General features: G+C 60.1%; 1 protein-coding gene and 1 long non-coding RNA gene across 3 annotated transcripts in view; one reads left to right on the top strand and one right to left on the bottom strand.

Annotated features, from left to right (window-relative positions):
• Positions 1–25,711, top strand: part of PRKCZ (protein kinase C zeta) — a 99,400-nt gene extending 73,689 nt beyond the window's left edge. For both annotated transcript variants that reach the window (XM_081796504.1, XM_081796505.1), the window contains 10 exons: positions 2,271–2,459; positions 5,243–5,340; positions 15,526–15,612; positions 17,362–17,497; positions 17,700–17,787; positions 19,657–19,776; positions 20,446–20,525; positions 20,934–21,023; positions 24,833–24,948; positions 25,242–25,711. In XM_081796504.1, the coding sequence (XP_081652630.1) occupies positions 2,271–2,459; positions 5,243–5,340; positions 15,526–15,612; positions 17,362–17,497; positions 17,700–17,787; positions 19,657–19,776; positions 20,446–20,525; positions 20,934–21,023; positions 24,833–24,948; positions 25,242–25,329 (1,092 nt within the window). In that variant the 3' untranslated portion in view covers positions 25,330–25,711. The remainder of the gene's footprint in view (positions 1–2,270; positions 2,460–5,242; positions 5,341–15,525; positions 15,613–17,361; positions 17,498–17,699; positions 17,788–19,656; positions 19,777–20,445; positions 20,526–20,933; positions 21,024–24,832; positions 24,949–25,241) is intronic.
• On the bottom strand, positions 20,717–24,834 carry LOC145715703 (uncharacterized). Its single transcript, XR_014138135.1, has 3 exons — positions 23,841–24,834; positions 21,120–21,437; positions 20,717–20,929 (listed from the first exon to the last, which is right to left on the bottom strand). It is a non-coding gene; the product is annotated as an uncharacterized LOC145715703 (long non-coding RNA).
• Positions 25,712–26,027: the final 316 nt, after the last annotated feature.

Here is a 26,027-nt window from a genome sequence, read left to right as displayed (position 1 = left end):
AGCCTGGGTCAGGGGACCTCCCTGACCTCAGAATCCTCTTCTGTCCAGTTTGGGTAATGATCACTCCTGGCACACACAGGAAGCTTTCCACGACACCAGGCAGTGGCGGGGCTCTTTCCGCACGGGTCCAGGGTGGCACAGGCCATCCCCGCCCCCACAAGGGAGCCCCCATGCTCTTCGGCTTTGAGAAAAGGAGGGAGAGCTGGTCCCTGGCGGGTGGGGTCGCTAGCTTTTTATTGTCTCCCGGGGTCCACGTGGAGGAATCACCCTGGGTTGTTCTTGCCCTTTGTCCTGTTTCGGGCGTGTTTAGGGCTGGGCGGTCCAGGGTCAGAGGTAGATTGATAGATTCTTGCCGAATTTGCTAGTGACTTGTTCTCCCCTCACTCCTAAGGTTCGAACGTTGCGTTTTCTCCTGTCTCCTGTCACAGGACAGGCGTTCCCGTCACTGGGAAATTGGCACCTCAGGAAGCAGCAGGATGTTGGCACTGCCCGCGTGGGGCACGGGGCCTCTGGCTTTGGGGGACGGGGTATGCAGTGTGGCGAAGTCAGTGTGTTGGGGGGCAGTGAGGAGTGGGTGGGCGCCGGCCCAGAACCTGCCTGCAGAAAACAGGCTGCTGGCCTGTCATGGCTCAGTCTCGCTGGGGCACGTCCTTTTATGAATCCCCCAGAGGCTCTTTGGGGTGCAGATGTGGCAACACCTGCTGCAGGGTCAGTCTCCCCAGTGCCCCCTCTCTGTCCAGACAGCAGAGTGGGCCCAGGGCTTACAGCTCTTGAGCTGCAACTTTTGTCGGATTTTATGTGCATCAGACCCTCCCTTGATTTGTCTGTTGTACCGTTTCCACACCACCGAGCAATTCTCCAAGTCTTGGGGGACCCTGACCAGGTGTCCTACAAATCTGACCCCCCTCTACCTGGAGCTAGTGTCAGGCCCCAAAGGGAAGGGCTCAGATACCGTTCACGCATCCCGGTGGCCACCTGCGTGTGCTTCTGACCAACCAGCTGTAAATCGGGGTTCCCACGACCCTTTCCTTGGGTTCAGTTAATTTGCTAAAGCGGCTCACGGGACTCAGGGAAATATTTTGCTTCCTGGATGCCTGGTTTGTGATAAAAGGAGATCGCTCAGGAACAGCCGGATGGAGGAGGTGCACGGGGCCAGGGCTGGGGGAAGGGGGCAGGGTGTCCGTGCTCCGTCCAGGCCAGCTCCCCGTGTCACCAACCAGAAGCTCTCCAGACGTGGTCCTTTTGGGTTTGTGTGGAGACTTCGTAACAGGGGCGTGACTGATGAGTCCTTGGCCATTGGAGAACGGGCCCAACCCCGGCCCCTCTCCCCTCCCCGGAGGTCAGGGGGTGAGGCTGAGTTCTGACGCTCTATAATAAGCAGGGGTTGGTAATCACCCCCATCTTTAGGTGGCCTGGGCTTCTCAAAAGTTGTCTCATTAACATAAAAAAAATGCCTTTTCTGTGAGGTAGGGAGCTCCAGGGGTGTTGGGAACTCTGTGCCAGGAATGGGGCTGAGACCAACATATTTGTCAGTATAAATCCCAGGGTCACGATTTACTCCTTCTGTCCCGGGAAGCCTGCTGCTGCCCTTTTGTGTTCCACCCCGGCTTTGGACTGAGAGTTTCGGCTCGGGCCTGTGTGTGGCCGGCTCTGGGCGGTCGGTGGGGCATCAGATGATTCCAGTGAGTGAGGAGAAGTCACACAGACTCCAGTTCGCAGCCTCCGTCCACAAAACCTCAGGACAGCTCCGCCTTGCTGGGACCACAGCTCTCCCAGAGTACCTGATAAATGGCGCCCAGACTTCCTGACTTTCCTTGCTGGTCATTCCCCGTCTGGGATGAGTCAGGAGCACTTAGTTACCCCCTGCTTCCCCTACAGATACCCTTGCCAGAGACAGTTCTTAGGAGGGAGGCTTCTGTTCTTAATCGGATCACCTTTCTCTTTCATTGTGTATTTCCAGGAGTCCGAACTCGGGCCTTTGCAGATCTCAGCTAGTTCTGCTCTGTAGCCCCCGGGGGAGCCTGTCCTGGGGAGGCCGGCCCCTGTCAGCCACGTGCCCACAGAGGGCCGCCTGTGGCTGGCGACTGGGCCATGGTCTGCAGAAATGACGGGCTTTCGGAGTGGCGGGACTGGGGTGGTCTTCGGGGCACAGAGTCGGGGCCCGTGAGCAGAATCGTGCCCTGAGCTCCAGGCCACGCGCAGGGACTCGTCACCCTCCGCGGGGAGGGGGGAGGGGTCCCGCCCTTTCCCACGTTCTGTCTCGTCCTCAGGACCTCAAGCCGGTTATCGACGGGATGGATGGAATCAAGATATCTCAGGGGCTCGGGCTGCAGGACTTTGACCTGATTCGGGTCATTGGGCGCGGGAGCTACGCCAAGGTGCTCCTGGTGCGGCTGAAGAAGAACGACCAGATGTACGCCATGAAGGTGGTGAAGAAGGAGCTGGTCCATGACGACGAGGTGAGGGCCGGCGCGGGCTCACGCCTCCTTCGTGGGGACCTTCGGGCTCCTGGGCTTTGTCCCGTCAAGGGGAGCAAGACACTCGTAACAAAATTCACCGCTGCGGCCACGTCCAAGTACACGTTTGTGTATACTCGGTGCCTCGTCCCCGCCGTCTCGTTCCGGGCCGTTGGCACCCCCAGAAGGAAGCCCCGCGCCCGCCGGCCGTTGCGCCCGCCCCCCCGCACCACCCATCGGCCTCCTGTCTCTGGCCCTTGCGTGTAGTCAGAACTGCATTGCCTCTTATGCCTGAGCAAGACTCCGTTTGGTGAGCAGACCACACGTGGTCTATGTGCTCACCTGTTGGTAGCGACCGGGATTGCTTCCACCTTTTGGCGACTGTCATTCGTGCCGCCGTGAGTGTCCACGTACGGGCATCTGCTCCTGGCCCTGCGTCCAGGCCTTTGGGGGTCTTCCCGGGAGCGGGGGCGCCGGGGCGCCAGGGTTCCTGGTGCTTAGCTATTCGAGGAGTCACCAAGCAGCGGTCCCACGGCAGACGCAGCATTTCCCGTTCCCACCAGCCACGCGTGAGGCTCCCGCTTTCTGCGCACCCTTTCCAGGAACTGCTGCTTCCTGTTTTTCGATTACCGCTGTCCCGGCAGGTGTGAGACGGCAGTGTGCTTTGCATTCCCGTGGTGACTCCCTCCGTGGGCCTCTTGGCTTCGTGGACGTTGGGTCTTTTTCCCTCGCACTTGAGTGCGGGTTCCACGTCTTTGGCTCACAGGTAGCAGTGGTCCTGGGACTCCCAGCCCTGTAGCGCAGGAGGCGGCTCGGTGCGTGTGGGGCCAGAGCACCCAGGAAGGCTGCCCTGCCCGGGCCCCGACTCGTGGTTTGGAGGGAGAAGGGGGGCTGAACTGGAGCTTTTACTTGCTCTGCCAGCAGGGTGCATTCGTGCAGTGCACGGACTGCCCAACTGGCCCTTGAGTGCTAAGCTCACAGGTGAGGAGACTGCGGCTCAGAGAAGCGGCGGCTTGCTACCACCTTCACTGCTGGCCAGCAGCACTGCAGGATGACTCCAGACGCCCCCTCCCAGCACCCTGGCCACCTGGAAAGTTAGTGGAATGTGTGAGGTCAAGTTTGTAGAATTGAAAGAAAAGGTCAGGAGAGACTTACTGCTTTGGTTCATGCTTGGCGTTTTCAGATCATCCCCTGTGGCCCAAGGTGTGGCGGTGGGACTTTTAGGTGGTCTCTCGAGAAGAGCGGGACTCTGGGAGTCAGTGAGTGGGAGCTGAATGTGTGTGAGCGTGTGTGCACGTCCACGTGTGCCACGGGCGTGTTGCTACGTGTCTGCCCGTGTCATGGGCGTGTCTGTGTGTGTGCAAGACTTCGTGTCACATGGCTGCCTGTGTGCGTGTCTGCGTCTGAGGGAGACCCCGGTGTCCGTGACCGTGAGTCTGGGCTGTGGACATCAGGTGTAGGGGCACCGCAGTGGGCTGAATGGCGACCCCTGAAAAGATACGTCTGCATCCTAATCCCTGGAGCCTGTGAATCTGGAAATGGGGTCCTGGCAGATGTAATTAGGTTGAGGATCTTGGGGAGATCACCCTGGATTGTGTGGGTGGGCCCTGAATGCAATGAGAGGTGTCCTAGAGAAAGAGACAGACAGACAGAAGCAGCACAGACACCCAGGGAAGCCGATGTGGTGATGGAGGCACAGGACAGTCACGAGCCCCCCCCCCCCCCCTTGGCCCACCCCCATGTCAGGCTTCTGACTCAGAACAGAGAGTACGAGTGGGGAAGTTTCCAGGCCCTGGAAACTCGGGAGCCTGGCAGCAGTGGAGTGGGAGACCCTGGCAGCTGGACTCTGGGGTGGGGGGAGAGTCTCGGCCACTCACGAGGGTTTTCGCCTGAGCACCTGGGGACCCAGGCCCCTTTGGAGCACGGATGGCCAGGCTGGTCGGGCGCTGCGGGAGGCCTCCTCTGCAGTGCGAGATGCCCACTGCGGCTACCCAGCACCCATCGCCCGAGCGAGTCTGGAGCTCAGGGAGAGGTGGGCTGGGAGCGCTCTGCATGGACGTCAGGTCTGCAGCCGGCGTGCACGGGGGGTCTTCTGGGGGAGAGAGGGGGCTCCAGACTGAGCCCAAGGAGGACGAAGCCGACATGGTCGTTGGTCCACTGAAGAGCGCACTCTTTTGTTTGCAAAAACCTTCAGGGACAGGCGGCGCCGCTCTGGACACATTGCTCTCCCTCTCGCTTGCTCAACCCCTAGGAGGAGAGGTTTAACCTGGAAGTTTGGGAACCTCATCTACCTCTGCTTTTGGGGTCGGAGTGGAATCAGTGCTGTGGAATCATTGTGGCTCTAGAGTAACTTGACTTGGCAGCTTTCCCCCCAGTTCCAGCGTGGACTGGGAGGCAGATAGCCTGTGGCGGGAGCTGGTACGAGCCATGGGATGGGATACTGGGGAATCTGCTTAAGCATCCATCCTGTTTCCTCGCGTCTTAAGCGGAGATGATAATACCCACGTGCCAAGGCTGCCGTGGGGAGCACTTGAGGCAGTGCATGGAGAGCCTGCAACCCAGAGGCCAGCACGGAGCTGGTGGTGGAGGCAGGGATGTGGTGATGGAGGTGTCATGGTGATGATGGTGGGGATGGTGACGGTGATACATTTCTTAGTGGGCATTTTCCTTTCCTGTGTGCACTGTCTTCTTACAAGCAGAGGTGAGAGACACGTCTCTCTTGCCCCCCTTCTCCAGGATGAAGGGTGTTTGGGAGCCTCATTAACACACCCTGGTTTCTATTTCAGGATATTGACTGGGTGCAGACAGAGAAGCATGTGTTTGAGCAGGCATCCAGCAACCCTTTCCTGGTCGGCTTACATTCCTGCTTCCAGACAACAAGTCGGTAAGAAAACGAGCATGTTTCTAAGAGTGCTGCTTCCTGAATTGAACTACGTGGAAACGGAGTTGGCATAAGGTTTTCACTATCGTATGTGAGGTTCTCTGAATTGCAAGCATGGGGCTTCTTCTTTGGCTCATCAGACTAGCTTTGTTATTCTCATTAGCTGGTGTCATATTAAGTAAATTTCATGCATTTGAACCTAAATTATTTCACTGCATTTATAAAATATTTGACGAAAACATCCCACTGAGTTGAGTCTAGGCGTATAGGCGTTGGGTCAGGTGTTAGGATGCCACTGTGGGCAGGAGGTGGGTTTCTGTGCTCATAGCTCTTACCGACAAGCAGAATAAATAAATAAATACCAACGGCTTCACTCGTAAACTTAGGTGTATAGGAATCCTACTGTTTTAAAAGGCCTGGGTGGCTCAGTTGGTTGAGCAGCCGACTCTTGATTTCAGCTCAGGTCATGATCTCACAGTCATGAGATCAAGCCCTGCATCGGGCTCCACGGCGCAGAGCCTGCTTAAGATTCTCCCTCTCCCTCCGCCCCAACCCCACTCGTGCTCGCTCGCTCTCTCTGTAAAAAAAAAAAAAAAAAGTTAAACTAAAACAAAAGGCTTGAAAACTACTGGTCTAGGATAGTCAATATATATTTAGAATTCTTTTCAGCCAGTTGACTTGAACTCACCCAGTTTGTTTATTTGAAAAATTATTGACCACATTCTGTGTCGGGGTCTTCCAGACCACCCCCAGGTTCAGTGATTTAGTAGGAGAACTCATGGGACCGGCACACAGTAGGACTCAAGGTGAAGATTTCTTGCTGTGAACGGGTATAAAGCAAAACTGGCAAAGGAAAGAGACGCCTGGGGCCAAGTCAGGAGAAAAGCAGGCGGGAGATTCTAAGGGCAGTCACACAGGATGCCCGTGCTCGTCCAGCAAGGAACTGTGACAGCTTGGGGTGTCTACTGGGGGCTGACAAAGGGGCGCCCTCCACCTGGCACAGAGCAGAACTCTGGGCTGCCGGAAGGCGAGCAGGTGTTGAGCAGAAAGCATACTGTTGGTGCCCAGCGGGGCCGCCCTCCCTGATCGGTGGCAGGAGCTGCTACCGGGCAAGTCAGCCGAGGGCCAGCCTTGCAAGCAGGCCTTTCTGAGGACGACAGCGTCTGTCCCGCTCGTGGTAACTCAGCTCAGCTGTAAGTCAGGCCGGCGACTCCTACAGTCCCAGGTCCACCCGCAACTCCCTCCTGACCTTCAGTCCCCTGGCCCACCTGGACTGGCTGCCACCTGTGTGTCCAAAGCACCTGGAATAAATGACCTTGTCCTTGTTCCCTCCCTGGGTCTCACTGATCGCACCTCCTCAGTGTGTCGCAGATTCCTCTGTTGTCTCCAGCCTGAGCCCCGGCCTCCTTGGGGCCTCGGGTCTCTGTTCCCCCACGTCGCGCTCAAGCCATGTTTGGAAAACACCGACCCAGACTGTCTTTCTCCTGCCTCGAAGCTTCTCTGGCTACTTTCCCAGTTGCTTCTGCGATACGATCCGGGCTCCCCGGCATGTGAACGAGGTTGCTGTGACCAGGCTCCTCCCTGGCTCCCCCCCCTCCCCCGCCCCGTCCCTTTGCCACTTTGCCAGGTGGTCCCAGCCCCTCCCACCTCCCCTCCTGCCCGAGAGCTTCTGGAAACGCCCGGCAGTCACAGATTCCCTTAACTGTGTTTCGGTACATTCCCTCCATGTGTCCTTTTAGGCTGGCCGCAGCCTCTGGGAATCATGGAACACGCCCAGGGGAAGACAGCCCATCCCAACCGTATCCTTCCCGAATGGCGAGATCCCAAAAGACTTGTGTTTTGGTTAATTTCCCTGTACGAACCGCGGGGATGTGGATGTGGGAGGCCAGACTTCCAACTTCACTCCCATTTTTGCCTGGAGCACAGCCCTCGCTGCCCCCGGAGATGGCCTGGCGTGTCATGTGCCCAGGTGGACTGCTTGTCCGTTCGGTGTCTCTGTGACCCCTGTGACACAACCTCATGCCCCACCGCTTTTCCAACGGACATTTAGAAGATCTGTTTACAGTGTTCGGGGGCGGGGGCAATAATTAACGTGCACGACAGGTTTGTCTCTCCCTTTCACAGGATCTGTCAGTCTGTCTGGAAGCACCAAACGCTTGGCTGCCTGGGCTGGGGCGTCTGTCCTGAGCTGTGTTCACATACCTGCCTCCCCGACTGGCTCTGGCTCCGGGGCAGCAGTGGTTCTGGGCGGTTTGGTGTCCTGAGCACTTGGTTAACACCTGGCCCCTCGTAGGCAGGCGTGGAGTTTAAAGCATGTTTTGTAAAGGTACAATCAAGTCCCTGGTATGGGGATAAGAGAACGCGACTCACACGTCAGCGGGGGTCACAGGTGTCACAGCCGGCTCGGAGGAGAGCTCCAGGTCCCGCGCGCACCTGAGCCATCCACGGCAGAGATGCGGACTCACGAGGGGAGAACCGCCTGGTTCCGGGCCCGGGGGCCCGGGGGTCCTTCCGGCAGACGGGCTGCCTTGCAAGTCGGCCTTGGCAAAGCCGCTTACACGGTTGGGAGGTCACCCCGATTCGCCGAGCGACCCCCTAGAGCAGAGAGCTGGGAGGACTCGTGCACGCAGCCCCCGGTTTTCTGCCTGGAGGCCCAGCCCTGCTGTCGGCGGTGCGACCTCGCACGGGGTCGCCTCTCTGTGCCCCAGTGTCCTCTGGGAATGGGGCTGCAGGGCTGCTGCCTCGTGGGGCTCCTGTGGGATTAGTAGGACACGGAGCCGTCGCCACGGGCCCAGCTCGTGGCCACCTGTGCATGGACGTGGGCCCCTTTGAGGGCCTCTCTCCACGTGGGTGCTGTGCCTTTGAACAGAGGCACCGCCAGCGGGGTGTCGGGGCCCCGAGGGACAAGCAGCCTCCCTGTTGCGGTCGGGTGTCTGTGAGCACTGTGCCCACAAACCCTCCCGCCAGCAGGACCCCCCCAGGGACTGAAGTCAGGAGCCGTGCCGAGGCCCCAGCGTGCGGGGTGGGGGCGGCCGCGGGGACAGAACCCTTGCGGGCAGCAGCGCCCGCAGACACCGCGGGATGATCAGCCACCGGAGCTGTGGCTGCCTCTCGGGGCGGCCGCGTCCGTGCTCGTGGCTACACAGAAACCCCAAGTTTTACGGCTCGGCAACAATATCGCCGCGAACGTCACGAAACAAGTGCAGTCGTGTCGTGATACAAAATAAACACCTGCGTCGCGGAGGGACCACGTCAGCGCTGCACCGACCGCCCGTCTTCCAGCGAGCGGCCAAAATCAACTGCAAAATTGCCTCAACAGGAATTGCTTCTGTTTGAGCCGTTCCAGGAAAAATGGGCTAACGTGGCTATTTTTAGCAGCCCCCCCCCCATGAAGTTGTAGTCTGGGGACACTTTTCTCACTTCGCGGGATCTCAGATCTCAGACGAGCACGCTGCCGTTACGCCGTTCGCAGTTAACTGGCTGTTCCATGTGCCTCGGTTTATCGTCGTACCCTCACTCCGCGTGGGGGGCGTGCTCGCTGGGAAACAGAAGGAGCCTGTTCCACCCTTGTTTGTTTACGGAAGAGCCTCGTGCGCTCTCCGCCGACCTAGACACTCGAGTGAATTGCTCTTGGTTCAAAGTGGTGTCTAGGTAGTAAATGCCACTTAGCCAGTGTTATTCTGTGTGCTCTTTATAAACTGCACTCGAATACTTGCCTGCAGCTCTGGAGAGATGTCAGCCGGGACTCAGTAATGGCCCCGGCTCGAGGAGGGACCGCAGTGCGTGAGCGACGGCCCGGGAAGGCCCTGAGAGCGGGGGTGAGGAGGGGGCTGGAGCTCGGCCCTAGCGCCTCTCCGTGGGGCGGGTGGCAGGGATGTGTCCCAGGCGAGCTGGTGTGTGTCAGGAAGGAGCAGGAGACGACGTGTAGATGTAAGGGGCCGTCCCGAAGCTGTGCACAACCATTTAGGCTCCGGGGAAACCGAGGCGACGGCAATTCCCAGCGAGGTGGTGGTGTGCTGGGGAAGCCCGAAGCCCAGTCCGCGGGAGGGTTGGCAGCGTGGGGTCAGGGCATGAGCAAAGGCCCTGTGGGCACACGGAGGCCTGAAGGGAAGGCTCAGAGCGGAGCTGGGGATGAAGCGTGTTGCCCGATGCCAGGCGGGATCCCCAAGCAGCCCCGAGAGTGGGGGAGAGCTCCCGTGCATCACGTGGTTGTGCACACGGTGGCGGCCGGGGGATGGTTGGCGAGGCGAGAGGCGGCTGAGCAGAGGCAAACCGTGTCCCTGGGGGCTGGGGGAAAACCAGGCTGCCTCGGGGCCGTGGGATCAGAGGGAGGCCGTGAGCAGGGCAGGAGCATGGGCGCCTCCCCTGTGAGCGCGTGAGCCACCGCGCATTCAAATTACAATACGCTTGTCAGAGTCATGATTTAATGTGAGCCTGGAATCAAAGAAGCAGGTGCCACATGGTGGGGGGGTGGGGTGGGCAGAGCCATCGATGCATTTGCTCCTTTTGTACCTGGACCGTCCGCAAGGGTTAAGATTTGGCCCTGACCCGGTTCCCAGGGTGGGACTGCCTGGGCCCTGGACCCCCCAGCAGGGAGGGCGCAGTGGGGGGAGGGTCATTCAGTCCCACCTGCAGGAGGTTTTGGGGGGCTCTCCGCTTTACCTTCACAAGCCCAGGTAGACGGCACTGCTTTTGGAAACATCGAGGGCAGTGTTGATGGACCGTCTCGAAGCCCCGAACGGTGAGGGGCCCTCAGGGACCAGCATCCGTCCCCAGGGCCTCAGCGCCGAGCCCTCCTGCCACCGGGGACCATACACTGCTCTTGTGTGCAAGCGGGTGGTTGTGTCTGCCTCATCCAGAGGTGACCGGTCGCTTTGGGGCCAGGACAAGTTGGGAGCAGGCACGTTATCGCCGTGTGCTTGAGGACAGAGGAGTCTGGGCGCAGGCCATGCTCTGCGGCATCCTGGGACTGTCCCCTCAGCACCTGGGGACCTGACTCGGATGAGGCCATGAGGCCAAGTCATCCTGGCCCAGGACAGTTCTCACTCGGGCTCAGACGAACCCAGGGCTCCTCGTGTCCAGGAAATTGTCAGGACAGACTGTGACCTCAGAGGCCACAGAAAAGAGTAGCTTCTTTTAAAAACTTTATGCAATTTTATTTTTCTATTTATTTAGTTATTTAAGCCATCTCCATGTGGGGCTCGAACTCACGACCCCGAGATCAAGAGCCACACTCTCTCCCGACTGAGCCCTCCAGGCGCCCCTGTGCAGTCTTAAAATGCAGAGAAACGCCAGGGGTGGAGACAACTCAGCGGACCCCCAGCACCCTGGATTTTCACTGTCACGCTTTTGCGTCTTATTTTTTCCTTTCTGCTGTTTGCTTTTTTTTTTTTTTTTTTTTTTTTTTTAATTTTTTTTTCAATGTTTTTTATTTATTTTTGGGACAGAGAGAGACAGAGCATGAAAGGGGGAGGGGCAGAGAGAGAGGGAGACACAGAATCGGAAACAGGCTCCAGGCTCTGAGCCATCAGCCCAGAGCCCGACGCGGGGCTCGAACTCACGGACCGCGAGATCGTGACCTGGCTGAAGTCGGAGGCTTAACCGACTGCGCCACCCAGGCGCCCCACTGCTGTTTGCTTTTTGACGTGGGTACAGTTTTCTCCGTGCGGAGTCTCCACTCCCTGGTGTCGTTCCGGCCCGAGTTCTTTCCTCCCCGCAGAGCGGCCAGCTAAGCTTCGCGCCCTCCTGGCTTTTCAGACGTGTGGTTAGAACGCTGGTAGATGGGAGGCCGCCCCTCGTTTCCCGTCCACGCGTCGGTTCACCTCTTTCTCTGATGACGTGGCCCGTGCTGCCTCGCGCGGGCAGCGCGTGGCAGTGGGCGAGCCTGGCCTCTTCCCGACCTCGTGGGAGTGTTCTGATGTTTGCACTGTGAGCGCATCGGCAGCTGCTGTGGGAAAAGTGGCACCAAGCCACCTGACGAGTGTCACACAGACACCTGCTCCTGCAAGAGGCTGGGGAGGTGGGGGACAGCAGAGGCCGGTGTCCCCACCTGCGGCCATCACACCGGGCTCTGCATCTGCAGAAGGGGTGCCTCGCCTGCCGGAGCCGTCCCCTCCTGACGCTTGGACGACTGTCACCTGGTCTCCTCCGGGGCCTCCCCCGGGAACCTGGGCTACAGTTTGCAGGCTCCCAGCCCCAGGAGTTGCATGAAGGTTCCGGACAGGCCAGTAACCAGCAGGGATAGTGGCCTTGTTTCTAGTTTACCGTCCAGAAAGAACGTGGCCGTGGGTGCCCGGGTGGCTCAGTCGGTTGAAAAGCAACCTGAGTCAGTTCAGCTGAGGTCGTGACCTCCTGTTTTGTGAGTTTGAGCCCCGCGTCGGGCTCCGTGCTGACCTGGGAGCCTTCTTGGGAGTCTCTCTCTGCCCCTCCCCGCCCCACACACAATAAATAAACATTTTAAAAATGAAGAATAAAAGTAAAAGGGAGAAAGGGCGTGTCAGTGTCCCCACCATGTCGGGACGCAGCCGTTACTAAGCCCCTGAGCTGTGCCGTCACGAGGTACACGTGGGGTTGACGTTTGCTTGACTCCCTGGGGGACAAGGCCACGTCGCGCATTATTGCTAATGTGCTTTCAGATTTGGTTTGTGGATGGTTCTTCTGGGAGTTTTCACCAATATCCGTTCTGTACGCTTCTTGCGCCGTCCTCGCTGGATTTTTGAGTTTTCTCTTGTATTCTCTAGAACATTCTCAATTGCGCTGGCGTCTCTTGGCAGGACCTCGCGAGACGCCTGGGGCTGGGGCTGTGGAAGGAGCCGCCTCCCCCTCTGCCTGCCAGCTTTTGTTCACTTGACTTTTACGTTTTCCTGGCGGGAACGCGCTCCGCCGGCGTCCTGCGGCCGCTTCGCGGCGGTGGCCTCTCCTGCTTTGCTTTGCTCCGCTCCTCTCCGCTCCGTGCGCAGGTGGCCTCCTGAGCGGTTGTGTGTCCCTCTCCCGTGTGAGGACGCCTGCCCCAGCTCGGCCCCCGCGTCCCCGGGCCGAGCCTCCAGGCCCCAGCCACGGGTGGGTATGTTCTGCAGTGTCTCCCGCTCCGGAAGCTTCCGCCTCTTGCCGGCACCTCTCTGCCATCTTCGACCTGCCCGGTCCTGCGGGGCTCACCGGCCTTGCCTCCTGCCTCCCCTCCTTGCTGTTCACCACGAGTTCTTCTTTTCCTCTGTCCCCCGAGCGGCTTCTCCTTCCTCCTGGGACTGTTCCCTCGGGGTGGGGGGGGGGGGGGTGGGGGGGCGACGGCCCCCGTGGTGTGGGAGAGGCACCTGCAAGCGGGGGTTCTGAGCCTGGGGTCTCGGTGCCCCGGCCTCGTGTGACGTCAGGTCTCGTCGACAGCGACCGTGACCCCGAGGGAGTCCTTTAGCCTTGCAGGGCCCCGGCCTCCCGCGTGTGAAGTAGGGGAGGGGTAGAGCTTTGCCTCTCGGTCACCGGGCGGACCGTTAAGGCGCGATGTGCTGAGGTCACTGCCCGAGCTTCGGTGAGGCCGCACGAGCCCTCCTTATTTCTCCTACCAGGGGCCTGCACCTTCTCTCAGAGGGTCAGACAGTAAGGATTTTCACCTCTGAGGGCCGCTCGGTTCGTGTCGGAAGTGTTTGCCGTGGTGCAGGCAGCCCTACACAGCACGGAGACACCGACGCTCGCCTGTGTCCCGATAAAGCTTTATTTACAAACAGGTCGTGCCGGCCCCTACCTAGTTCATAGTATCACCTCCTGACCCAAGCTCGCTCTATCCTGTGGCATCGGTGTTTCCGTCTGACTGGTTTGGGGGGCTGGGGGCTTTATTCCCCAGGGGTGGGGAGACGTGGGGGAGGGGGTGCTAGGTCCTCGGCTCTGAGGAGTGAGTGCACGCTGGGCTCTCGCTCTGAGGGTCTGTGGGGGTCCGTGGGGGTCCCATGCCCGGGTTTACTGCAGCCAGCGGGGCACAGCCCCTCGGTCCCCCTCTGGGGGGGTCAGGGCAGGGTTAGGCGCTGACCTGGGCTCCTCAGTCCTGCTTCCTTCCCTTCCCGGTGGCGGACACGCAGGCTGGGGGGAGTTGGGCAGAGGTCGTCCATCCGATGTTGAAGGGCCGCCCCAGGCCTCCTCCACCTGTCGCCGGCCCCCCTCTGGGTTGGGAGGGGCTGTGGGTGAAGGGACTCGTGCCACACGGGAGCTGCCCTGCGTGCCAGGCGCCCACTAGCGGGAGGTGAGCCCTGTGACTCTGGTGCAGTTTTGCTGTCAGGAAACGCCGAAAGCAGTCTTAGGTTTATCTGTAGACCAAAGATGGGGAAAAACATAGGTCTGCCACCGCCTTCGCAAAGACAGCAGAGTTCCTCCTCCGCTGGGATTGGGGCTTGATCAGCTTTGCAAAGTGAACAAACCCCTTGACCTGGGAATTACACCAGGACCACAGAGCAGCCCAGCCTGGCTCCGCCTCCCCTCAGATTCCCACGGCTTTTCTCTGGGTGGAAAAAGGAAACTGCCTTTGCTTCCACTGCTCCGTTTTTAAACGTCCCCTCCGTTTTTCGGCTCCTTAAAGCTCCCGATGCTCTCCCCAGAGTTAGCGTGCCGTTATTCTCTCTGGCCGCGGCGTGGGTTTGCATCATCACCTGACGTCACCGCAGGCGGGCCGGGCCCCGGCAGCGTTTCCCGGGGAGCACAGCGTTGGGGTGAACGTCGCTGCTGGGGGGGCAGGCTGTCAAGGGAGCCGTATCATCGCCTGGGGACGTGATTCGTGGTCCTTGTGGAAAATCTCTGCCCTGCATCTGAAGTCACCCTCGGGGTTAGAGGTCCGGGGGTCTCTTCCCAGGGGTCCGATGACCTTTGCCACACTTCCGCCCTGGTGGCCGCCTGTGCAGACTGTCAGAGCCAGATGGTGGCGTGAACCCTGTTGCCTCTGCTGCAACGTGAATGCCAACACACAACACACACGTGAGCGGGCGAGGCTTTGTGGGGGGGAGCGTCACAGACGCAGCCGAGTCCGTGGGGAGGTCCAGGTTTCTGCACCAGATGCGCCCTTTGGAGCAGGGGAGCGGAGTGAGGGTTGACTTGCCCCCCGCCTCGGGCCGGGTGGCTGGGGCTGCTCGGGCCTGTTTCCATCTGCGGATTCACAGATTTCGGGCCGTTGCTTTTGTAAGTGTGTAAAGTGTGTGTCAGAACCTTGGTAGGTGGTCTGGAGCCCGTCTTCTCCGGTCGTGTGGGCACCTGTGACCCTCCCACTCCCCGCCCGGAGGAACCATGATCTGCCCTCAACGGGGTGTTTCTGGAAGATTGTGCATGAATTTAACTTTGAAAACGGCATCTTACCGAACTCGAGAAAGAGGTCACGCAGTAGGAACCACGCGGTAGCTGGCCTGGAGACCGGGACAGCGTGTGGTCTTAGTTCCTTAGTCGCGGGGTCACACAGGGTCACTCGGGCCCCCCTGCCCAGCTGCCCCCAGGCCTCTCACCATGAAGTCACCCCTGCGCCGGGGCTGTCCGTCCGGTGTCCAGCCCCCCGCAACCTCGCCCGCCGTCCCTGGTGCCTGCTTACCGCCCCGCCCCCATCCAAACCTCCTGGGCTCCCGCCCGGCAACAGGGCACCTCCTGTGCCTCCCTGGGGTCCACCCAGACTCGGCGGCCAGAGCGGTCACTCGCCGGACGTCGTCACCCCTCACCTGGCCTGTGCACCCTCACACCGCCCTCCTGTCCCCTCTGCCTCCGGGGTGGCCCTGCAGCTCCATGACCTGCGTCTGCCCTCTTGGGACACCTTCCCCAGCCACCTGTGCACGTGGTGCCCTCCCTTCCCGCAGTGGCTTCCGCCCCCGCCCCTGCCGTACCTTCATCTCCTTTACCCTAAGGCCGGCCCCGTGGGGGGAGTGCTTGCTCCTGTGCTGAGGGACATGAGCGGCTGAAGGGGATTGTCACGGTGTTCTCTGTTGGAACTGAGCGCACGCCCCCCAGGATGTTGCTTCAGTGACCCAGCTCTTCAGGCTGGGCTGCATTCCTCACCCGGGAGAGGGGTCAGGTGACCCAGGGGCCTCCCTCCTCATGGGAGGAGAGCTGACGTGCCCGCAGCCTGGCTCAGCGTTCCTGGTGCCGGGGATTCCCCACGTTGAACCCCCACTGGTGAGGTCCACTCGGGCCGCCCTGGCGTCTCAGCCCCAACCACCCTCTGTCTCCCTCCAGGCTGTTCCTGGTCATAGAGTATGTCAACGGCGGGGACCTCATGTTCCACATGCAGAGACAGAGGAAGCTTCCAGAGGACCATGCCAGGTGGGTGTGGGCAGGCGGGCACAGGCCAGCAATGAGCTGGGAGGGGCCCGGGGGGGCCCAGCAAAGAGGACGTTGCTGTCCCCTGCCGAGTGTCAGACTCCAGAGCCAGCTGGCACGTCGCCCGGAGAAGTGGGTGCTTCCTAGGAGAGTATGTGCGCACAGGGACACCGCCGTTGTTTTGCCTTTTTCCTGTTTCCAAAATGGGGGGAGGGGGGGCACACTCCTGCTGGGAACTCACCTGAGTGGGCATCATGGCCGCCGCCTCTGGTTCTGGTTCACGGATGCAGGGCGATGGCTCTCGGAGGAGAATAACCCATTTCTATTGAAGTGACAGTGACTCTCGGGGCCACCCACGCCGCCCGCCCTCCGCAGCCTGGGCCCTAAGTGTGAATCTCCTCTCCACCTCCTTCCTGTTTTCCATGGTTTTCCCTGCTCCTCCTCACCTCCCTTAAATCAACTCCACGCAGGGGCGCCTGGGTGGCTCAGTCGGTTGAGCGTCCCACTTCAGCTCTGGACATGATCTTGCAGTTTGTGAGTCCGAGCCCCGCATCAGGCTCCGTGCTGACAGCTCAGAGCCTGGAGTCTGCTTCCGATTCTGTGTCTCCCTCTCTCTCTGCCCCTCCCCCACTCATGTTCTGTCTGTCTCTGTCTCAGAAATAAATAAACATTAAAAAAAAAATCAATTCCATACAGTGATTTTGGTCACCTTACATCCTTTCCGGGGAAAGGCAGGTACTAACCCAGGAGTGGCTCGCTCCCCACACAGTGGCCTTTTCTTTTTTATTTATTTTTTATTTTCTTGAAGTTTATCTATTTTGAGAGAGATCGAGAGGGCACACGTGGGGGAGGGGCAGAGAGAGAGGGAGAGAGAGAGAATCCCAAGCAGGCTTCGCGCTGTCAGTGCAGAGCCCGACATGGGGCTTGATCTCACGAACCGTGAGATCAGGACCTGAGCCGAGATCAAGAATCAGATGCTTAACCGACTGAGCCCCCCCGGGCGCCTCACGTTTTCCTTTTCTTTGATTGTGGTAGAACAGACGTAACCCCAAATACACCATTATTGCCAGTGTAAACGCACAGCTCAGGGACATTAGGCACATCCACACGGTCATGCGGCCATCCCCACCGCCCGCCTCCAGAACTTTCCATCTTCCCTAACTGATGCTCTGCCCCTGTGAAACGCTGGCCCCCAGCGTCTCCCCAGTCCTCCCAAGAGACCTCGAGAGTGGAATCCTAGGCATGTGTCCTTTGAGGACTGGCCGACGTCCTCAGGCTTCATTGTTGCAGCAGGCTCAGGAACGTTCCCTTGCATGGAGGGACCCCGTTTTGCTTACCCGCCCGTCTGACACTGCTCCCGCCTTTGGCTTCGGTGACCGGGTGGCCCGGTGCCCGGGCCCTTCGGGACGCTGCATCGTGTGGCCTTCCCGTGTTAGCTTCCTGAGGACCCTCCGTGCTGTTCTCCACGGGAGCGCCCACTGGTCGTGCTCTCACAGTCCGCTCTCCACGTCCTCGCCAGCGTGGCTTACTTTCCGCCCGTCTCTGAGAGTGGCCACCCTAGCGGGTGTGTGGTGGTCCCGATCTGCGCTCCCCTAACGTCTGGGACGCCGAGCGCCTCTGGCGGTCTGGTTGGCCCCACGTGCTGGATGAGCACGAGGACCCCAGGGCGTCGGGCGTCCCCCCAGCTCCCGCTCTGTCTGGACCCGGGCCTCTTGTCCAGGCGCCTCGTTGACTTTGCTCTGCTGCCCCCAGATTCTACGCCGCTGAGATCTGCATCGCGCTCAACTTCTTACACGAGAGAGGGATCATCTACCGGGACCTGAAGCTGGACAACGTCCTCCTTGACGCGGACGGCCACATCAAGTTAACGGACTACGGCATGTGCAAGGCGAGCACCCAGCCCCCAGGGCCACCCCGCCTGCCCCTGGAATTCACGGTCGGCATAGCACCGTGGCCGTCTCAGCCCCTCGGGGTCGGAGGTGCTGACCGCCCGGTCACCGCAGCCCGAAGGGGCCCAGGCAAGGCGCCTCCTGCTCTAACCGACCTCAGACGCTTTTCTTCCTTCCTGGTAACTGACTGTGTCCCCGCAGGAAGGCCTGGGCCCTGGCGACACCACCAGCACGTTCTGCGGGACCCCGAATTACATCGCCCCGGAGATCCTGCGGGGAGAGGAGTACGGTGAGCGGGGCTGTGGGACGGGGCTGCTCACAGGCACACAGCAGGCGGGTGTGGACGAGCACAGCCCCCCACCCCTGTAAGGGACCCCTGACCCCTTGGGGATGCAGGCATGATGCAGAGGGTCAGGTTGACCTGCTGGGGCTGACGCTGCCGGGGGACCTAACCACGGACCCCGCAGCCGGGGAGAGCGGTTTTATTGACCAAATTACACCTAAAGCACACAGCCCTCACTTGGTTCCCTCCTGTCACCCACTGGCCTCCGCCCTATGTGAACCTGTGTGGCTCCCACGTGTCCCGGGTGTCCATTCAAGCATCCCCTGGTGGAGGACACTGCGTGGGGTTCCTTTTGTCTCGAGGAGCCCTAAGGGGTTGGGAAGGAGGAAAAGCCACACGAAGCCACGAGCCCCCAGGCCTGGAGCCCCAGCTGGTGTCCTGCCCCCAGTCAGTGGGAGACACACGGCTGTAAACCGAGCCAGCAGCTGTAGGTTACCCAGAATGCCCTGCAGCCCCTGCAGACCGTGAAGAGCGTGTCTGCGCCTCTCCGTTCTCCGGGTTTGAAATGAAAACGAGATTACAGTGTGTGCGCGTGCCTGTGTTCGCGTGTGTGCCCCGGATACGTGTGTGTGTGCGCTCGCACGTGTGATGCATCTTTGTACACGTGTGCACACCCCACACCCTTGTGTCCTAGGGTTTGCAGTGGAGCACATCACCAATATGTCACCAAGTATTTTTAAACGTTTCTTTGCCGTGAAAATGGGGGCTGGCTGGCTGGGCGGGTAGGTCGCTTGTCCTCTGGGGCAGGAGGCGCCCAGGAGGCTGCTACAACCAAAGTCGCTGAGTAGCCAGACGGGGAAGGACAGCCGGTAGATGGGCAGGCCGGTTGGGGAGCCTAGCAGCTGGCCCGGGACGGGATGGGGGCGACTGTCCCAAGCAGTCTCGGGGCTGCGGGCACGACTGAAGCCAGGCTTTCCCACTCCCGCTGCCCTGTGCAGTAAAATTGTTAACGCTGTCAGATTAACTGAAACAGTGAATACAGAAAGATGTGAAAAACGGGGTTTCTTTTTTTCAAGTTTATTATTTTTTCAAGAGAGAGGGAGAGAGAGAGAATCCCAAGCAGGCTCCCCACGGTCAGCACAGAGGCCTATGCAGGGCTTGAACTCAGGAACCGTGAGATCAGGACCTGAGCTGAACTCAAGAGTTGGACGTTTAACCGACCGAGCCACCCAGGTGCCCCTGAGTTTATGCAGGCTTAGAGAAGGGATTTTTTTCAAGCTCAGGTGAACCGGAGGAAAACGGCTGCCCAACAGGTGTGCTCAGTTTTACGTGTCTGTGTGGTCGAAGGGGCCACAAGCAGGATTAAAGGCCAAACGACAATCTGGAAAACCAGCAAAGTGCCAGGCATCGAGTTAATGGTCCTGGTGTGTGGGGCGCCTGGGTGGCGCAGTCGGTTAAGCGTCCGACTTCAGCCAGGTCACGATCTCGCGGTCTGTGAGTTCGAGCCCCGCGTCAGGCTCTGGGCTGATGGCTCGGAGCCTGGAGCCTGTTTCCGATTCTGTGTCTCCCTCTCTCTCTGCCCCTCCCCCGTTCATGCTCTGTCTCTCTCTGTCCCAAAAATAAATAAAAAACGTTGAAAAAAAAAAATTTAAAAAAAAAAAAAAAAAAAAATGGTCCTGGTGTGAAAACAGCTTTGCAACTAGTTAAGAAAGAAAAAGACAGGGGCCCCACGATGGTGGGCAGAGGGGTCACAGCGCCGGTCAGAGACGTGCACACCGCCCCACTCGGCTGCCTCCCTCAGCGGTCGGAGCACCCCCATCCTGCAGCCGTGCCCCTGCCGACCGCCCGTGTGCCGGGCCTCTGCCATCCCTCCAGGGTTCAGCGTGGATTGGTGGGCACTGGGCGTCCTGATGTTTGAGATGATGGCCGGGCGCTCCCCCTTTGACATCATCACCGACAACCCCGACATGAACACAGAGGACTACCTTTTTCAAGGTACGTGGGCCACCGGGCGTCTCCCGAGGGTTCAGGTGCCGCCCCCAGGCTGTGCGCGCAGGTCTGTCCCCACCTCACGGAGCAGGTGTTTCCTCTTTTGGGGGGCTATGGATGGAAGGGTCCCGGGCTGGCCCCTGCAGTGCTACAGAAGCCACGTCCTCATAGACTGGCTCTCAGGGAGGCAAAGGCTGGGGTGGGAAGTGGGAGCCCCACCAGGAAAGACAGCCTGCCCTGCTGTAGCCCGGACTCCTCCCTGCCCCTGCCAGGTGTGCGCCCTGGAGGCCTGGGTGGGCGGGGCCACCGTTAGGGTCTAGGCCGAGGCCATCCGGAGGTGCAGAACACCTGCCTGCGGGATGCTGATGCCCAGGAACACCGGGTCCCCACGGCGCCCTCTGGCGGTCGTGTGTGGAGGCGCCCACGTTTGTGAGGATGCTCTTGGCTCCGGTGTGGTCCTGGGCACGTGTGACTATGCGCACGTGGGGGGCGTGGGGGACCTTCTGTGGGCGAGAGGCCCTGCTGCATGGAGGCAGGAGGGGCCAGGGCCCTAAGAGCGCCCTGGACACTCTTGCTCAGAAAGGGTTTGGAGCTCCCAGGTAGCTGGGCAGAGCAAACACAGTAGGGAGCGTCGGGAGGGACACAGACTCCTCACCAGGGCCCCGATCGTTGCAGTAATCCTGGAGAAACCCATCCGGATCCCCCGATTCCTCTCGGTGAAAGCCTCCCACGTCTTGAAAGGATTTTTAAACAAGGTACACTGTGGCCGCCCTGACGTCCCGTCCCGTCTGTGGCTGCCTGGGCTGACCGGGGCCCCGCGGGCACTTGTTTCCAGGGTCAGCTGCGGGACGCCGCGGGGTGGGTGTGAGTCTCTGCCTCCCTATTTGACCTCTGTCCCGTGAATCATCAGTTTTTAGTCACACTTGCCAAAACATGAAATGCGAAATCATGCCAAAGAGAAATTTAACGAAGCCTCCGGTGTTAGGGGTAGAATTTTTAGTGAAGGGAATGTCTGCTCATCACCGGGCTGGTTAAGACTGGCTGGAGATGATTCGAGGAAGCTCTTTCTATCCTGGAGGGAAGGAAAGCTGGTTTTCTCTTGCCGTGACTTGGGGCTTCCTTGCTCCATGCTGACATGTCCTTATTTGATCTCTGACCCCTAGGACCCCAAAGAGAGGCTCGGCTGCCGGCCACAGACTGGATTTTCCGACATCAAGTCTCATGCATTCTTTCGCAGCATCGACTGGGACCTGGTAAAGCACAAATGACCCAGTCCCCACCCCACCTCGCCCCCGAGGCAGGGATGGGGGTGAAGGGCATGGTTCCCCGGAAGCGATTTGGAAACTCACCTGTTCACCTATAATTGACAGGGACCCTGTGGGGCCGTGATCAGCCCCTGGGACGGTGGTCCCAGGTGGTCCTAGGAGAAGTCCTGCCTGGGAGTCCCCTAGCACACGCTATACCGCCTCGGGTCGCCTTGGGGGTGTCCTTGATCTGTGACCACACCGCCTGGTCCGAAATCCAGTGGTGGGAGCCAGCCCAGCGAGGGGCGTCTTCTCTGGTTTCATAGTTGGTTTTCCAGAGCCGCCTTTCTTGTTCCCGTCCCGGGCTGCTGCTAACAGCAAAGTGTGCAAGCCCTTCCGACCTTCGTGCCGTGGTTTCTGGTGCTAAAGGGGAATTGAACCAATTTTGTTTTGAAATACATAGATGGTTGCAAGTTACTGAAATATAACCTTGAAAATATGCTCCTCTGAGGAAAAGGAGATTAGCTCACTAAGTACATGTTGAACTTGAGCTTGAACTAGATCAGGTGAAAGCCCCTCTCTGGGGCAGTGTCGTGCCCCCCTCCTGGCTGCTGTAGTGGCCCCGCGGCCAGCGCCGAGGACGACCCCCAGCCCTGTGGACGGAGAAGCTCTTGTCCGCTCCACCTGGTCACTGTCACTGTCACTTTCCAGAGGACAGTCATCTGTGCCTTTGTGGGGAGAAGGGCCAACCCCATTCTCAAGACCCTGGTTGCCCGCCCTGCCACACGCTGCCCTGTCCAGGCCCTGGCTGAGCTGTTTTCAAGACAGAATCCAGCTCCTCTTCCTTGGGGTTATTAGACAAATACTTAGAACAATATTCAGAGCACATGCACTTTTTAACTAAGAAGCTGACTTTGAGGGGCGCCTGGCCAGCTCAGTCAGTGGAGCGTGTGACTCTTGATCTCAGGGTTGTGAGTTCAAGCCCCACGTTGGGCATAGAACCTGCTTAAAAAAAGGAAAGCTGAAGAAAGAAAAAAGGAACTGCCTCTGATGACTCCAGCAGCAGTGGGGAGGAGATCTAGATTCTGGCTGGTCTCTATTATCCATACAGCTCGGGACACGCTGGAGGAACGAGCTGCCCCCAGGCTAGGGTTAGTGATGGCCCCTTTCTGCTTTCAGGCCTGTCCCCCCACCCAGGCACCCATAGAACCCCTGGAGGGACCGCCCATGGCCCACGTGCCAACTGGCTAAGCTATGGCAGTGCCCAGTGCCCTCGCGCCCTGCAGACTTAGGTTCCACGAAGTGCAGCCCCAGAAACAGGAAAGGCCTCTGTGGAAACCTCGCCCACTGCCCTGGGGCTCCGGCCAGATGTCCGGCCTCGGCGAGAGCCCTTTGATGCCGCATCCCCTGAAGGTGGCACCTGCTCATTCTGACCAGTGCGTCCTTGCCGAAAGCCCCATTGTCCTTGGTTGTCCTTGCCGACAAGCCAGTCTCTAGTTGGCCTGGGTCTCATTCTAGACCTTAACGGTTTTCCCAAGATCAGAAGGGAGAGGGTCGGGGGCGTGGATATGAAGTGAGGAGGTTAGTCTTTTATGATCAGAGTCCATGTTTATAAGCCACATTCAGAACCCAGTGGGCCGAGGCAGGCGCATGTGGGCCCGCCCTTGGCTCTACCGAGTGAGGGACAGCCTGGCTGGCAGCCGCCGTTGCTACAGGTGCACATCTGCCTGAGCAGAAGCACGTGCTTTGCGTGAAGAGGGACACGGGGTCCAGGGCCCGGAGCCCCCGCGGTGCTTGAGGGGGTGTCGTTTTCGCTGAGAGGACTATGAGATAGTGGAGGGAAGAAGCATTTTGATGCAGTGGGTGCTAGGGTCCCTCTGCCTCATGGCCCCCAGGCCAGTCCCTGCTCCACACACGTGCTGTTGGGGGGTCATAGCCCAGAGCTGGGGAAACGGGGAGCAGTGGAGACCAGAGAAGCCCCGCTCAGAGAGGCCGGGGCCCCGTCTCACCACAGCGTGCAGCACCAGCCTCCCGCCGGGCTGGGGCTGGAGCCCTGCGGTCCGCTGGACCCCTGCCCTGCCCCTCCCTTCTGCCCAGTCCTCGGGGACCCGGCCTCCGGGGCCTGTGCCTCTCCCCGCCCCCACTGCTGCCCTCCCAGCGGTCCCCTGCCCGGCCTCGCCAGAGGCAGCCTCCTCTCAGGCGGCACTGAGCCCCTCGATGCCCCTGGCACACTCTGCAGGGCCGTCCACCTCCTTCAGCCCATCAGAACAGACCCACCCGGCCGCCATGGCGAGCCCCTTCCAGCACCTTCCTTCTGCTCCCACCCGGTGCGGCCGATCGGCAGCCCCCCGGGAGGCACTCCAGGTGCACCGTTCTCGCTCCTGCTTTTGACTGAGGAAAGGGGGTCCGAGGGAGGGTGGGGGTGGGGGGGCCGGGAGGATCCCAGGTGAGCACCCAGGTGCGCTCGCTTCTTGATCTGCCGTGACTTGCTGTTTAAATCTTATAGCAGCCAAGACCTAAGGTAGGCAGCTAGTTTAAGAAATGCCCCCCTTCCCACTTCTTGGGGGAAAAGACTTCGTCCTGACCAAAGAATTTGGGTAACTGCGCAAAGGTGAGAAGCTGCAAACTCCCCCCAGGCACAGCCCCGTGGCCCCCGTGCGTTTGGACACGGCTGACCCGCTCTGGCTGCAGGGACGGCCGTTCTCTCTGCCACGCACCCCTCCTGGCATCCTCTGGGTGACAGAAGACGCCTGTCTCTTCCCTGTGACTGGCTGCCATGCTGGCCACGTCCCTGTGCGTGTTGGTCAGCCGCCGGAAACGACTCACGTCTGAGACACCCTCATGTCCTTCACTGGCTCAAGCGGGGCCCATGCTTGTCATATCCCGTGCCCGGAACAACTCCCCGTCACGTTGGTCTTGGACAGTCCCACGGCTTGCTCGGGGACATGTGGCGGCCCCCGCAGGAGGTCCCGGGCTCAGCCCTTCCAAGGGCCCTCCAGGCCCCGGGAGCTGAGGGGCGGGGGCTGCACAGGGCTGGCTCCACGTGTGGCTACATGGGAGGGAGGAGACCCAACGCGATAGATCCATGGAGCAGGGACCCTCGTCCCTCACTTACGGCTCAGTGTTCTGGGGAACGTGCCTGGCCCAGCACTGGTAGGTGCACAGCACACACCTGGTGAGGGGGGAGGGAACTGGGCGTGTAACTGAGGGACTGAGCCGGCAGGCCCTCCCCACCCTCGCCCATGTGACATGCTGCTGAATGGCACCTGTCCTGGGCACCCGTGTCTGCCCTGTGGCACAAGCGTGTCCCAGCCCCATAAATGGTGAGTTGGAAGTCAGAGTCTGGATCCTGAGGAGTCCTGTTTCCTACCTGGTGAGCATTGCGATTAGAAAGTCAGAAGGTCAACGATGGCTTTATGGGGAGGAGGGGCCTGGCGGGATGGGCGCTCACCAGGCACCGGCGTGGGCAGTGGTGTCCCTGCCAAGTCCCCGCTCCTTTATGACCAGGATTCCAAGATGTAAGAAACAAACTCCCAAGAGCAGCCTCCTTCGGGTTCAGTGGCAGGACCACTGGGCCCAGCGTGGCTCTGTCCCAGGTACCGCCAGCATTTTTTTAACTCGGGTCAGGACTTTTCTGGCTTCGGATACGTTTTCCCAGATCTTGTGTTTAAGGGAATGGAAAACTGGCATTCAGATACAGGACGTGTTTAAACCCCGTCTTCCTATTCCATTCTGTGACTTAAGTCCCTTCCAAAACCCAAATCCGGTGGAGACGGCGCACAGTACACGGCTCTGACCTGTCGCGTTGTCCTTCCCAGTTGGAGAAGAAGCAGGCCCTCCCGCCGTTCCAGCCCCAGATAACCGACGAGTACGGTCTGGACAACTTTGACACCCAGTTCACCAGCGAGCCCGTGCAACTGACCCCTGACGACGAGTAAGGCCTCGGGAGGGTGGCGTGGCCAGGCAGGGGGAAGGCTAGGGCGGGGCCCGTTGGGCGCTAGGAGGCTCTCCGCTGGGGGCGGGGCCTGAGGAGGTGAAGCCGCGGCGGGGCGGGGCCTTCTGGGGGCGGGATGCCGCAGGCTGGGGGCGGGGCTGTGAGGGGCTAGGAGGCTACAGGCAGGGGCGGGGCCGTAGGGGCCTCATTGGGGTTGGGGCGGAGGCTGCTGGGGTGTCAAGCGGCCGGCGGGGGCGGGGCTGACCCAAGCCCGCGCCGTTCTGTGCACCCAGGGACGTCATAAAGAGGATCGACCAGTCGGAGTTTGAAGGTTTTGAGTACATCAACCCGTTACTGCTGTCCACCGAGGAGTCCGTGTGAGGCCGTCTTCTGTGTCATGGACACGTCTGTGAATGACCCCTTCACTCTATCCTTAACCACAGCGCATGCATGCCAGGCTGGGCGCGGGGCTCCGGGCGCGGCCGGGGAGGGACGCTTGCCGCTGAGACCGCGGACGGGGGCGTCCCGCCGGCGCTTCTCGGGGCGGACCGGTCTCGCGTCTGGGCCCGCGCGGCCGGCTTCGTGCTGGAGGAACCTGCTTCTTGTGCCTGCGCCGCGGAGGAGCCGCGGTGACCGTGTCCGAGGGACAAACTGCCCCACGATTTCGAAGGTGCACACTTTCCACAGAAACAGAACTGACCTGCTCCGCCAGGAGAGTTAGCCTGTAACGTCCTGAGGAATAAAATGTGCCCATGATGTCGAAGCCTGCCTTCGGTGCCTTTTTTCCTGCCAGGGGCGCCTGCCCGGCCTGGCAGGTGACATCACACGGGCGGGCCGCAGCGGGCGGGGCCATGCACCTGCAGGAGGCTGGGTTCGGTAAGTTCCTGTCGCTGCGATTCAACACATATTTTGTTTGACTTTTGTTTTTAATGTTTATTTTTGAGAGACAGTGAGTGGGGGAGGGGCAGAGAGAGGGGGACACAGAATCCGAAGCAGGTTCCATGCTGGCAGCACAGAGCCCGACACGGGGCTTGAAATCAGGAACAGCTAGATCATGACCTGAGCCGAAGTCGGACCCT

This window comes from Panthera onca, chromosome C1 (genome assembly GCF_046562875.1).
Source record: "Panthera onca isolate mPanOnc1 chromosome C1, mPanOnc1 haplotype 2, whole genome shotgun sequence".
NCBI classification, from domain to species: domain Eukaryota; kingdom Metazoa; phylum Chordata; class Mammalia; order Carnivora; family Felidae; genus Panthera; species Panthera onca.
This window is presented reverse-complemented; position numbering and strand designations above follow the sequence as displayed.